The sequence below is a fragment of the Gadus morhua genome, chromosome 16, assembly GCF_902167405.1.
Source record: "Gadus morhua chromosome 16, gadMor3.0, whole genome shotgun sequence".
In the NCBI taxonomy this organism is placed as follows: Eukaryota; Metazoa; Chordata; class Actinopteri; order Gadiformes; family Gadidae; genus Gadus; species Gadus morhua.
Window position 1 is genome coordinate 4,457,856 of NC_044063.1, and position 15,000 is coordinate 4,472,855.

General features: G+C 46.0%; 1 protein-coding gene across 1 annotated transcript in view; it reads left to right on the top strand.

Annotated features, from left to right (window-relative positions):
• Positions 1-15,000, top strand: part of LOC115561051 (neurobeachin-like) — a 56,083-nt gene that overhangs the window by 32,498 nt on the left and 8,585 nt on the right. The window contains exons 4-10 of the mRNA XM_030380838.1: positions 877-978; positions 2,187-2,308; positions 3,327-3,453; positions 4,633-4,752; positions 6,188-6,334; positions 14,376-14,573; positions 14,922-15,000. The exon at positions 14,922-15,000 is cut by the window's right edge and continues 58 nt beyond it. Of these exons, the coding sequence (XP_030236698.1) occupies positions 877-978; positions 2,187-2,308; positions 3,327-3,453; positions 4,633-4,752; positions 6,188-6,334; positions 14,376-14,573; positions 14,922-15,000 (895 nt within the window). The remainder of the gene's footprint in view (positions 1-876; positions 979-2,186; positions 2,309-3,326; positions 3,454-4,632; positions 4,753-6,187; positions 6,335-14,375; positions 14,574-14,921) is intronic.

Below are 15,000 nucleotides of genomic sequence, written 5' to 3' on the forward strand. Positions count from 1 at the left end.
CATCCCAGAGCAGGGATGTCCTCGGAACAGGGTCTTTTAATAAGTGGATTACTTCACAGCGTTGATGATAAACGTTTACAGCAGTTCCTCGCAGTTGAATGCAGAGTTTGTGTCCACCAATAACACGCTCGTTGATTCCCAGCCTCCGGCGACTAGATTGATCAAGACAAATTTGTAGCGACAGAAAGTGGAAGAAAAGCGTTTCCAGAGGTTTGAGCTTTTCTGCCATCAGACTTTAGTTATTAGTCTAAACTATGATTTGTGAGACCACCTGCCAATCTGCCAAACCACTCATTAACAAGCCCCCTGTATATCCCTGTTGTTGTTGCCTTCCTGCTGTCCCTTCCTTACTTCACCATGACAACGGATGATAAACAGAACGGTGTATCACAGATGAGAACAGATGGGAATGTGTTAGATTTTGATGGGATCTCTCCATACGTGTTCCCATGAGATGTCAGTGTAGAAGATCACAGCCAGTACTTTATATCTCTCCTTCCTTCTGTTTTTCCAGCACTTTGAACTCACTTCATCACTCATCCTGTCTATACATTTCTATTTCTTGCTTTCTCTTATCCACTGCATGACTTGCTCTCTCTCGCTTCCGCTCTCTCTCTGTCTCTCTCTTTGTCTCTCTCTCTGTCGCCCTACACCTTCCCAGCAAGATATATTCCATTGCTCACATTATATTCTAAAGTGTTTACCTCTTGTGTATGTTCTCCTGTTCTAGTCTCTGTGTGTGATGTATAACCTTTGTGTGTGTGTGTGTGTGTGTTTTTTAATCTCAGAGTGTGTGTTATAACCTGTGTGTGTGTGTGTGTGTTTGTTAATCTCAGAGTGTGTGTTATAACCTGTGTGTGTGTGTGTGTGTTATAGCCCAGGCATGCGGTGAAGCTGCTGTCGGTGTTGAGCCTCAGCACGGAGCCCCAGACGGTCGGCCCGGACACCTTCTTCAGCTTCCCAGGACACAGAGCTGCCGTGAGTCACTCAGTTTAGGTGCTTTTTCGGACTCACTTCCACGTTCCACTTATGGTGTAATGGCCCGGTGCTCGGCACTGTTCACGCACAATGCCGCTCGTTATGAAACTCTTTCTGAACGATGTGCGCTAGCTTACGAAAATAATATTGCAAAGTTGTCGTGAGCCGTTTCCATGGAGATACCTTCTCCCCCTCTTTCCTAGAACTCTTACTTAAATCATGTTCGATCCATTAGCTACGTGTCGAAGTGAATTCCAGTTAATTTAACACAGGGCCGTAAATTGCACACTGGAATTGTCTGTTCTGGATACAAATTACAGACTTTCTTTATCACAAGGACCCAAGGATGAATATTTTTTTATATAACTAATGACGTCACAAAAGGTCATGATCTGCTTCCACAGTTTAAAAGTTATGTGTTTTATGTTAAGTGAAGACTGCTGTGTCATTTTCTAATGCAGAAATACTTTTGTGGGGAAACGACATTCCTTGGCAGCTCATTTCAATCTCCTTCGTCTTGTAGTGGCAGCGAGGAATTTAATTTGAGTCTTACCGCACAAAGTCGTTTTCTCTGCGGAGGTTGTTCTTTGCGAAAGAAACCTTTTGAAGGAAGAAAACTTAAGGAAGCTGTACATTTTTAATTGCTTTTTTAATCCAACTTTTTAATAGAGACAGCGGTTGTCATTGTCCATGACATTATAATATGTTGGAAACTTTGGAGAGTTGTGAAATCATTTAACAGAAAGTACTATGTAAATATCTGAAAATCATTGAACAATGGCTGTTAGGGTTACAAATGTCTGATGATTAAATAAGAGTTTCTCGGAAAAGTCAGCTATAGAATTTTTTGTAGAGATTTGCCTGTTGTTTAAATATAGAACAACATTAAATTACCGTTAACTTGGTGTTTTCTCCTAACATTGTGAATGGTAATTGTTTCCAGCCGTGTGCTAATGAGGATGTTTTCGCCTGGTACCACACTTGCTAAACTCACCTTCATTAAACGAAAAAACAAATAACCTGACGGATATAGAGCCAACAGATATATAGAGCTAATCTTGATTTACTTTGGGAATGTCATTTCAGGCAAAGGGTTAACCCCAAAAGGGCTTGGGGCAGGTTAACAGCTACAAACTAAACAGTCACAGCATGCTAGGGCTCAAACACAACAAGGCTTACTGTGATAATGTAATCCTGTCTTCCTCTAGGCCATAGCGTTGCCTCCTATCGCCAGGTGGCCGTATCAGGGCGGCTTCACCCTCAGCACCTGGTTCAGAATGGATCCGCTCGGCAGCCTCAGCAGCGACGGCGACAAGCCGTACCTCTACTGGTGGGTCATAGCCCTGCTCCCCCTGCTCCTCCCATCCTCTTCCTCCTCCTCTTCTTCCTCCTCTTCTTCCTCCTCCGGTGTTTTGAGTTTGCATTACAAATGTACCTATGAGTTTTTTTTTTCGAGTTCCTAGACCAGCGTCGCCCAGTTGTCGTGGTGACAGGCCCTAGAAGCGTCCCTGATGTAGCAGGCTAATCCAGTTTGAGTCCTGCCAAACGTCGACGAGATGTGGCCCAGTGCCAGGGCCTGTTAGAAGAACAGAAATTTTCAAAGAGAGAGAATTTTGCTAGTCCCTCTCTGCCTCCTTCACCATCTCCCCCATTTCTCTGTCTTTCAAGTCTCTCTCTCTCTAGCTTTCTCTTTCTCTCAGACTTCAGCCCCTCTTCTCTGTCCTCTGTCCTTCTCCTCAATTGCCATCTCCCTCTCTCTGTCTATGGATCTCTCTCTCTCTCTCTCTCTCTCTCTCTCTCTCTCTCTCTCTCTCTCTCTCTCTCTCGATCTCTCGATCTCTCTCTCGATCTCTCTCTCTCTCTCTCTCTCTCTCTCTCTCTCTCTCTCTGTCTATGGATGTCTCTCTCTCGATCTCGATCTCGATCTCTCTCTCTCGATCTCACTCTCTCTCTCTCTCTCTCTCTCTCTCTCTCTCTCTCTCTCTCTCTCTCTCTCTCTCTCTCTCTCTCTCTCTCTCTCTCTCTCTCTCTCTCTCTGTCTATGGATGTCCCTCTCTCTCTCTCCCTCGATCTCACTCTATATCTTTCTGTCTGTCTCTCTGTCTGTCTGTTTGCCTTGTCCGGGTCTCTCATCACGTCCTTGTACATCACGTCCACACCCAGGAAGCAAAACAAAGTGACAGTCGATTTATATGTAAGCGTGTATCAATCATACTGACGCACAACAAAAAACGAACTCAAGCCGCGTAACTTTGATGAATAGAGAACCGCCGCCTCTTGACAAGTTGATCCAAAGGCTCTGTCACTCTTCATCGCGTAACCCGACATCCACCTGTCTCTGTCCGCAGCTTCCGCACCAACAAGGGGGTGGGCTACTCGGCGCACTTTGTGGGCAACTGTCTGATCGTCACGTCGCTCAAGTCTAAAGGGAAGGGGTTCCAACACTGTGTCAAGTACGACTTTCAGCCCCGGAAGGTAAGCACGGTGCTGGTACTGAGGTCCGTGACCATGAATGACTCTAAGCCCAGGAAGGTACTGCAACCTTCTGACCATGAATGACTCTAAGCCCAGGAAGGTACTGCAACCTTCTGACCATGAATGACTCTAAGCCCAGGAAGGTAAGCATGGTGCTGGTACTGAGGTCCGTGACCATGAATGACTCTAAGCCCAGGAAGGTACGCACGATGCTGGTACTGCAACCTTCGGACCATGAATGATTGCTCTTGTGAATGGGCATGTCCCTCCGGCCCCATCTAGGCCCTGTTGTTAAACGCTTTTTTTTTATTAGGTCTGTGGTTAAACGTCGTCTTGATCGTTTAATAAGGTTGCTCGCTTGAGACTGCAGAGTCATGAGGTATTTTCAGACAATAAAGAGAGACTCTCCGAGAAGTAATCACCATCGGTGTACTTCAATAATAGATATTTCCGAGCAGCAACTTCCTAGGGAAAGGTAAGGTGTTTGTGTTTACTATTTAATCATTTAGTAGACGCGTCTGTCCCGTGTGACCCGCAGTGAACACAGATCATTAGAACAGAGATGTGGGCTGGCTGGTTTGCTCAAAGAGGATAACCACTAGACGCAGGACGTTGGAGGAGGATATGCAAGACATTTTACCTAGTAGTTGATTAATAATAATAATAATAAATCTTTATTATGGACTCAGATTGTCCACTCACATCCAACATACACACACACATATGACACATTTAAATACATACTCAAAAATACTGTACTAAAATAGGTGCAAGCTATCATGCCAATGCATTAAGACCCGTAGCAAGGCTATTTGGCAGGATAGTAGAGTGGCTCGGGTGGTTCTCGGTTCGAACCCCAATGTCCGCACTCTGACCGCGAATGTTGAGCAAGATATCCGGATGATGCTGTGAGTCTCTTTTGGAGGAAATTGTCGACTAAACAGATGACCTAATGTAGACATTATTATCACCCTTTTTTTTTTGGGTAGCATCTTGTCTGTAACTTGTATAGCTCTCTCTGTCCATATCTCCCTCTCCTCTCATATCTCTCCCACTGTCTCTCTCATCTGAGTACATGGTGCTCATTGAAATCATGAATCGACAAACGCATAACCTTGTAGCCGAGGTTATGTGTTTGTTTTTCTCTACTGTCATCTTATCCTCTTCTCTTCTCCTCAGTGGTACATGATCAGCGCGGTCCACGTCTACAACCGCTGGCGGAACAGCGAGATCCGTTGCTACGTCAACGGGCAGCTGGTCTCCTACGGCGACATGGCGTGGCACGTCAACACCAGTGATGTAAGCGGCCGTCCTCTCTCCCTCCACCGTCACAGTCGCCGCCACGGTCGCTGGCTCTGTTTTCCGTTTCTCTACGACCAACGGGTCTGACCGACGCCAGACGCTTTTTTCCGGATTGTTCTAGAAGGACGGTTTCTTATTGTGAGAAAGAATAAAATAAAAGAGGAACCACATCATAAATCACCCGGCAGAAACATTGAAAAAAAGGGTTTTTATCACTTGGACACAGATTTCTCCTGGGAGTTGCGGGCTGTTTCTTCTTCTGGTTCAAAGAAGGAGATTTGAATATGGTTTTGTCAGTGCGAGGCGCCTGGGGAGGGGGAGAGAGAGGGACAGCAGAAGTAAGATGAGTGGGGATCCAGAATAACCTGACCTGAATAGAGAGAGCTCAATATTTGCATTTGCAGATTGCTGCGGAGGCCTCTCCCCTTAGTTTTAATTGGCTGGTAAACGAGGACTCTGGAAAGAAAATCTCCCAGCGATGACGCGGCTGTTGAGTGACAGGCGGTTAACGGCACTGACCGCTGGAGGCAAAAGGTGTCCCTGCCACATAGTGAAATCTAAAATCTTAATTTTAGATTTACAATCAATCTAGGCCGCTCAGGTGCACAAGGTTGTTGACAGGTTAATCAGATGAACAGACGTGAAGGGAAATAAGATTCAGGGGGGGGGGGGGGGAGTTTGGAGACATGTTGAAAAGTGCTGAATAAAAAGAGAAGTGCCTTTCTGTGGTTCTCTGATAAATAGATATAAGGAGAAACAGGTTTGATTCCTATGCCCGCTCCAGTGTCATTCACTCTTTATACCCTCTACCCCTTCTCTCTTCGTAGCGGTGCATAAAAAAAGAGTAAAATCCACACAAAATACTTGTGGAATTTGATTGGCTGCTAGGTGAGAAAGCACAAAAGAGAACTCTATAGCCACAGGATGTAAGTGTTATTGTACAGAAAAGCATTCAAAAGCTATGTTCAGAATGAGTAGGTCGCCCTCATCCCACTTGTTCGACAATCGGTGACAGCATCGGGTTGGACACCCATAGCACTCCTACCATAATATCCTCTACCATAAAAAAAAAATTAAATAAGGCACATCGTCGTAATGTGAATGACCTTTCCTGGCCACGTAGGCAGACGATAATTGGCCACGTAGCCAAGTTGGAAAGAAAGACTTCGCACATTAAATCAGCTTGAAGGAATTGGAGGAATTCAATAGACTGAAATTACGCGAGACCTCACCCTGCAAAGGATTTCAGGGACCATCATTTTCTGCTGCTTAATGGACACCAAGATAACCCTTAATAACATAATAAATACATTATGGATTCCTCTCTCTCTCTCTCTCTCTCTCTCTCTCTCTCTCTCTCTCTCTCTCTCTCTCTCTCTCTCTCTCTCTCTCTCTCTCTCCCCCTCTCTCTCTCTCTCCCCCTCTCCCTCAGAGCTACGACAAGTGCTTCCTGGGCTCGTCCGAGACGGCCGACTCTAACCGGGTGTTCTGCGGCCAGCTCGCCGCCTTCTACGCGTTCAGTGACGCGCTCAACCCCGCGCAGATCTTCGCCATCCACCAGCTCGGCCCGAGCTATAAGGTACACAATCCTACGCCCAGCCTCGCCCCTGACCCCCTAGCCGTATCCCCCCCCGCCAGGTCCCTCCTCGGGGGGGACGATGGGACGGAGCGAGCCACCCACTCCTCAGCGCCTCATCTCGTGATGATCCGTCAGAGGGAGCATTCGGCTGCGAGCCGCTGGCAGGGGTGATAGCCAATGGATTATGTTGTGGTGCGTCTGATGGCTCTGTACGAGCCAGAAACATCTTAGCGCTTTAATTCTCCATGGCCAACGCTCGCATCCACTCAGCGCTCTTTGATGATGACGGCTATAGACGCTGATTGTTTTTCATCTCGTGGCTCTGTGGAGCATGTATAGCAGCAAGTTGAGGCTACGCTGATTGCGAGGCAATGCAGTGTTTTCAGTGGAGCCCTGTGTGTGTGTGTGTGTGTGTGTGTGTGTGTGTGTGTGTGTGTGTGTGTGTGTGTGTGTGTGTGTGTGTGTGTGTGTGTGTGTGTGTGTGTGTGTGTGTGTGTGTGTGTGTTCTTGGAGAAGGTTCCTGCTGGCTCAATGTGTATGAATTTTTTTTTTCGGATTCCCCGGTGAAACACCAGTATGGACAGAAGACTGATAAATGTCCGTAAAACCCCACAGTTGTCGTGTCAGGTGTGGACAGGATTGTAATGGATGTTGGAGTTAATCCCTCAATCTCTCTGACAACACACAAAGACCCTGGGAAAGTGGGAGAGAAGGAGGGGGAGAGTGGGAGGGGGAGATGGAGAGAGAGAGAGAGAGAGAAACAAACAGAGACGGAGAGAGAGAAGATAAAGGGGCGAGATAGAGAGAGAGCGTCAGAGAAAGGCCCACACACTGTGACCAACTGACGCAGAAAGGGTGAGAGAAGGGAGAAAAACGGGGGGGGGAGGAAGAAGAAGAAGAGAAATCCAAAGGCTCTCCTGGATTGCAGCTTATTCGGTCAGTCCGCTCATAATTGGTCACCTCCTGGCTGGCTTCTAGAGTGTTGTTTCAGCGCGTCTCAGCAGGATCGCCTCACCGACCCAGAGGGGAGGAGAGTGAGGGAGTTGATGGGGAGGCAGGGGGGAGGGGCTGCTTCAGTTTGACGAGGCGATTGGAAAGTGTGTGTGTGTGTGTTTTGTGTGTGTGTGTGTGTGTGTGTGTGTGTGTGTGTGTGTTTGTAGAGGCAGTCACTGAGAACCCTGTCCATGGGTGAACAAGATCCTTGTCAGATTAGGGGTGTTTAGCTTTAATGATGCACACACACTGGACACAAACAAACCGACACACATACGAACACACCTGGTCCAGGCGCTAATAATGGTGTATTTCAGTCCCAGCTCATGATTGCCAATGCTAGCTAGTATCCAGACCAGCATGCATTGGGTGACGGTCCCCATTTCTCCGTTGGCCTGTCCCTGGTTAGAGATTTCCCCGGTAATGTCCAGGTTTTTCCAAAAGGATTTAAAGAATATATAAATGCATTTTTTATTGGCAACGGTTCTAGGTTGAGCATAAATATATTTTTTTAGTCAGTTGGTAATTCGTCTAAAGTCTATCTGATAGGCTGCATCAGGCTCGCTAAGCGGGGGTCTATCAATCGACTTTATACCATAAGCCGGCATGGCTTATACAAACAATAGATGATCAACCCAATAAGAAACATTTGCCTGTTTGAGTAGCTAACCTTTAGCAGAGCTTAAAACACATCATAGTAACCCATTGGGTATGTAGGTTACTGCCAAATAATTTACCAAAGTACTTGCATTGACCATGATAAGAATAAGCAAAATGATACTTCTTCGCTTTTTTTCTTTTTGAAGAAATAATATCAGATATTTAATTTACAAATCTGGTCACCATAAGCTAGCATCAAGCGCTAACTAGCAAGCAGTGCCCTCCAGCATACAGAACATGCTGTATGCCGTATGCTCTACAGCAGAGATTTGTGTTCTGTCATTTGGATTCAACGCACCCTTGCTACTACAGCCTATAGATTTTTGCATCACGTTTATTTTTCACGGATTTAAGCGTGATCCGTGGCGCAGTCACGCCACTCTTGGTGTTTTTAAATGAATGTGACAGAGAAATAACACTCTTGCGTCAGCCAGTGGAAAAGGATAATCGACTGTATGATTACTAACACCGTTGTCTCTCGGCACCATGAAAACTTCAAACCCTTGAGTGTTCCATACCATTTCATCAGGTGTTGTCAGCCTTAAGCGTGCCGCAACGTAAACAACGCCAGCCGTAGAATCGTCTCGTCTTCCTATGCATAAATGTGGAGTTTAAGGGGATGGCAGCTGTTTCGTAACTATCAGCAGATGCTGCCTGCGACAGTCTGACTGATGTGGCGTGCTCAGAGGTGGGGAAGATGAAGGCGTCGGGGAGTTGGTTGCTGCGAGATGTATTTCTGGACGGAGGATTATGCGGAAACCGCTCTCACGTTTGAACTGGGTTCTGTTGTCTTCTGTTGTCCTTCGGTCATTTAATATTTACATAATACTGTACGTATGTATTATTAACGGCAATACTTGATCTACAATTATGACACAGTTCATATGTCCGTTTTCATTCCCTGGTTCTTTGATTCTTGGGAATGACAAGCTGAGAACAATCACAGCATACAGTAATGCTTACATATAGTACAGTAATGCTTCTCATACTGTTATTAAGCTGGCACAGAACGAAGCCGAGTGCCTAGAGCCTCCCTAGCTGCTCTAAATCCACTGGTAAGCACAGCCTCAAGTGGCTCGATAAAACGCTTCCTAAAACATTCAGTATAGAGTACCTGGTAAGGATCCACAAAATGCACCCACAGCACATGAAATAAAGTCAATCAGAACCAACAGCCGGAACTATCAGTTTATGAATACATGATTTATTCCATCATATGATATTATAATGCATAAAATGATATTATAAGAAATCATATAATGCTAGAATGCATCATATAACACCATAATACGCATAGACTACTGCAACGCCCTCCTCACCGGACTCCCCACCAAACTTATCAACAGACTGCAGATCATTCAGAACTCAGCCGCCCGGATCATCACCCGCACCAAATCATCTGACCACGTCACCCCTGTCCTCATTCAACTTCACTGGCTCCCAGTACATTACCGCATCCAATGCAAAACCCTACTCCTCACCTACAAAGCTCTCCACAACCTAGCCCCCAGTTATCTCTGCGACCTCCTCCAAGAATACACTCCCTCCCGCTCCCTCCGCTCAACCTCTGCTGGACTACTATGTATCCCCACATCACGACTCATTACAATGGGTGCCCGGTCATTCAGCTGTTCAGCACCCAGGCTCTGGAACTCCCTCCCCCCACACATAAAACAGTCAGACACCATTTCAACCTTCAAGTCACAACTCAAAACTCACTTGTTCAAACTCGCACACAACGTCTAACTGATCACTGTTTTGATTGTTTTTTTTATTTATTTCTTATTGCTTATGTTTATTTATTTATTTATTTTTTCCACAATGTCTTGCTTTTTAAAAAATGTATGATGACTATATGCTCTGTAAGGTGACCTTGGGTGTCTTGAAAGGCGCCTCTAAATTAAATGTATTATTTATTATTATTATAATGCATGGTATAATACTAGAATGCATAGTATAACGCTGTAGTACACTGGCATTCAGGTCAGCAGTCTCTAATGATGTTTATTTTTCTTTGCTTATCCCTGAACTCTCTAGCCCCAATATGCCCAAAGGTGGTTCAGAACCAAAGTTTTAATGTTGAACATGTGAAATAACTATGAAGGTCACACTGTTTGCAAGCTTGGTTGAACAAATGCATTATTAGTTGGGAAAGCTAAAACAAACATTTTAGGTTGAAGCCTTGGGTTTTTGGCACTTTTAGTCTTTCGTGAGATTGACGCGGGAGAGCTGTAGGCTTAGAGTTCCACTCCAGCGTAATGTTACCCTCGGCGGAGCGCTGCTGCAATAAACCATCCCTAAAATTAAATGAAACAACCCCCCACCCAACTGCCAGATTCATTCATGCCTCTTGGCTTCAAACGTTATTTACCTCAACGATTATTTACCCCGACAGTTTAAACTTCTTGGAGAAATGTCCTAGGAAAAACACTTATCGTAATTCATGCTAATACTTGGCTTTGCTTTTTCTTATTTTCACGTTTATTTTTTAAACGATTGTCTTTAAGAAGAGGAGGACAGGGGACGAAGAGGAGGACAGGGGACGAAGAGGAGCTGTAGATGGGGAGCAGGGGGAGTAGAAGAGTATCAAAACGATTCTGGGGGGGGGGGGGGGGGGGGGGGAGGAATGGGGATCAGGAGGAGTAGGAAGGACAGCGTCGGCCCTGCAGGGGGTTTATTAACTGCCAGCTATGCATCATTATCCAGCCTCAGCGAGGGGCTTTTACTGTGAAGTGGCAGTACCGAGACTTTTACTGTGAAGTAGCAGTACTGAGACTTTTACTGTGAAGTGGCAGCTCGTTATCGCCTGGGAGCCGGGCTCATGACTGAAGGGGGGAGAGAGAGAGAGAGAGAGAGAGAGAGAGAGAGAGAGAGAGAGAGAGAGAGAGAGAGAGAGAGAGAGAGAGAGAGAGAGAGAGAGAGAGAGAGAGAGAGAGAGAGAGAGAGAGAGAGAGAGAGAGAGAGAGAGAGAGAGAGAGAGAGAGAGAGAGAGAGAGAGAGAGAGAGAGAGAGAGAGCGAGCTTTCCCACGTTAAGTCCTTAATCATTGCGGTCTAGTGCTGCTGTCAGCAGGACTTCATGAAGAACCCGACCTGGGACTCTGGTGGAGGTGTGAGCAACGTCTTGAGACCGACGAGGTGTGAAACGTTCCTAACAGGAAGGACAGGTGGAAGCCTTATCATTTAGTTAAATTATTTTAAGTCCAAGGGACCATGAGCCCTAGAGACCGAGTGGGCATCCTAAAGAATTCATTAATGTTTAATCGGTCTCTACTAGGCATGCAGCACGCTCAACGTAGCTCTAGCATTTAGCCACCCACAAGTCCTCTCACATTCATGTAAGCGTTTTTGGTCTGCGTCTGAACCCTAAAGTTTGCATTACAAAAATGAGTCCAGGTGTAACAAAAGGGGACAATTATTTTTAAATTGATTTGCTACATACTTCCCCCCGCATAATTAACAAACGGAGAACGCCAGCCTCTTTAATCACCCCTGTCTCTGTAGAGAACTAGTGCTGAAGTCAGCATGGCTTTAATACTGCAGTACCTGTGATGGGGAAGGCCAGGCGGGCAGTGTTGGCCCCAGCCAACAGGCCAGGACCATATGAGAGCAGTGTTATGTTAATGTAAAGCAGAGTGCAGCATCGGCAAATATACCGTATGCTATATGTATATCATGGATCAATTACAGCTTAACCATAATGCACTATGATAGGGATATAAAATACGAGCTATAAAGATGAAAAAATGCTACATTAGAATGGAGAGGTTTGCTTTTATATATATGCTTAATATGCAGTTGAGTGGAACGGATGAGCTTTCAGTTTTTCCTGAACTAGGTGTCGTTGGCAAGAATATGAAAATACACTGCCAGTGGGACAGACCATTAAGAAACCCGAAACACAAGCCGCTCACACCCAGTTACTACATGAATAGTTTACAGGGAATGGAAAAGTGGTGATGAAAGGAGGATTTTTGTGAGAGGGGTCCAGATGTTTCATGAAGCCGTCCAACAGCTGGATCTGCAGGAGATGGCTCAGATGATCTCGAGGTATCAGTGCAATTGCCTAAGGGAACCTTACCGAGGGATTAAAAACGTTCCTTTCAGTATATCTATCTCAATCAGTGGTTCCAAACCTTTTTCGTCCCAAGGCCCACTTCAACATCCAAATTGTGTTTGTGGCCCAAGCAGACGTGAAATATGTCCCTGTTATAGTTATGAGGAATACCATGAATGGGTTGTAATTTGTTAGAAATGCCGGTGAGAATTTCTATTTTCAGTCGACTGTGCCTGCCTCTGTATGAGCAAATCTGGATTTCATTTTTCCTTCCCGCTAACAATTTCAGACCAAACAGTGAATTTGTACTGTGATGGGTTCAGGGGACCATCTTGCCTGAATCCATCTTGCCAGATGGATGAAATGCAACACTTCTCAATGGTAGGGCAATGTCGATAGCGAACAGACGGACGTTTTTTGGGTTATTTAGTTTCAACCTCTTGCTCTCTCCACTCTTTTCTGCACTTCAAACTCTTGAATCCTTCCTACAGAAGCTTTTTACAGCAACATTGTTTTCATGTTTTTTTTATCATTTGGGAGCCAACCTCAATTTAACCTCCCTCTCTCTCTCTCTCTCTCTCTCTCTCTCTCTCTCGCTCGCTCGCTCGCTCGCTCGCTCTCTCTCTCTTTCTCTCCCATACTTATCAATACATCTCACCTTTACCTCTCTCTCCTCTGTAACCTGAACTTTCTCTCTCTCTCTCTTCTTCTCACTTCCTCTCATTATCATCTCTCTCTCTCAATCTTGTATCCTCCAAGAAGAATATTCCTCTCTTCTCTGTCTTCTCTCTTTGTTCTCTTCTGTCTCTTCTCTCTCTCCTCTTTAATCTCTTTTTTCTCCTCTTTTCTCTCTATTCTCTCTCATCTCTCTCTTCCCTCTTCACACTCATCTGTCTCTTTTCTCTTCTCTCTCTCCTCTTTTCTCTTCTCTCTCCTCTCTCTTCCCTCTCTTCACTCTCCTCCGTCTTTTCGCTCTTCTCACTCTTCTCTCTCCTCTTTTCTCTCCGCTCTCTTCTCTCTCCTCTATCCTCTCTCTCTGGTCTCTCTAATATTCCTCTCTCTCTCTCTCTCTCTGCTGTATCCTCTATATAATATTTTCTGTGTTGCTACATTAATTGAGCTCGTCTGCCAAACGGCTAATGGATTCGCTGTATCTGGTCTCCCGGGCCGCTGTCGCTATCGATTAGCCATTTGTTACATTAGCGCTAATGAACCAGGTATCGAGCCAGCGGGCTGCAGCGCGAGCACTTCATTAGGTCCGCTGATCGGGGTGGCAGGAACATCCCTGGGTAATGTGTGTGTGTGTGTGGGGATGAGGGTGTGTAGGATGCCAGATACAGTTCATAGTACACTCTATATCTCCTGATATCTTGGCCCCGGCCAGCGCGGCTCACTGTTCATGATCATAGACGTGATATAGACTCTTGACAATTTTATTTTGTTGGGCAGCAGAACCTGCAATCTTTTTGATGATATGGTCAGGACTCAATGATAACTGTTTCAACATTGCATTCATTGGATTGTGAGACCATACCTGTTTTTGCTGTGGCTTTCAGAGTAGAATGTGCGAGGCAATTAGCAAGTGATCACAATTTACAATTGAACGATGTGATTCATGATGTTCCAGTCGATGTTTGGGACGCAGGTAGGGGTTAGGATATCTGTGATTACTACAGGAGGGATGTCGATTTTGGGGTTTGAACCTAGAACCTTCAAACCATACACACATGCAGGGGTGCAAGTTAGTGTAGTTGTTAGGTTTACCATGAGAATGTACCCATTCAACTGTGTCCTTCGCCATGCGTTATGGGCCACAGCCCTTAAGTGGTCCGGGTACTTCAAAATACTTTATTTTATATATAATTTTTTTATATTTTACCGACTTGTTTGATACTCAATGTAGCGTCGGTTACCTTAAAGTTTCATTCGTTTTATTCAAGTGGGGTTCCCAAGGAGACGTTATTTTAGCCTCACAACCTTGCCGATCTCGAAGCGTGCTGACCACTTAAAGTTGTCAAGAGTTTGTTTGGTTCAGCGGCGGCGTTGAAAGCGAACGTATTCCTGTAGAGTCGAGCGTCGAAGCCAAACCTAGCGCTACCCTTTCACGCTCAGTTCAAACTATTGAAACTTATCTTCCAATTGGATATTAGCTTTGTTTGGCGTTCTGAAACCAACGGAAGCTCGAACGGCAATTTTAAACGTTCAATTATAAACCATGTTTTTTTTTCGCGTTAAAAGCGCTGGACTCCCGTCTGTTTGTCTGGCGGCGTTATTTCGAACGCCCCGAGCCGAACGCCCGTCATGTGTCGACCGCACGCTCCCTCCCGCCCCAGAGCACGTTCCGGTTCCGCTGGGAGAGCGACACCCACCTGGCGGACCACCACAAGCAGGTCCTGTACGACGGGAAGCTGTGCGCCGCGCTCTGCTTCACCTACAACGCCAAGGCCACCGACGGACAGCTCTGCCTGGAGTCCTCGCCGCGCGACAACGCGTCCATCTTCGTCCACTCGCCGCACGCACTCATGCTGCAGGTTTGTGAGGGGAGAAGAACCCGCACGTGCACGTATTAGCACGCACACACACAGACAGGCCACCCCTCAAGTAAACAAACGTATACATGGTTTTCTCTCTCTCTCTCGCTCTCTCTCGCTCTCTCTCTCTGTCTCTGTCTCTCTCTCTCTCTCTCTCTCTCTCTCTCTCTCTCTCTCTCTCTCTCTCTCTCTCTCTCTCTCTCTCTCTCTCTCTCTCTCTCTATCTCTCTCTCTCTCTCTCTCTCTCTCTCTCTCTCTCCAACCTAATCCATAAATCGCGCCTGAACAAACCTATACACACACCGTTTTAGTTCATGATATCACTCTCTCTCGACCTCTGACCCCCAGGACGTCCGAGCCACGGTGACCCACTCCATCCCCAGAGCGCTGCACTCTGTAGGGGGCGTCCAGGTCCTGTTCCCCCTCT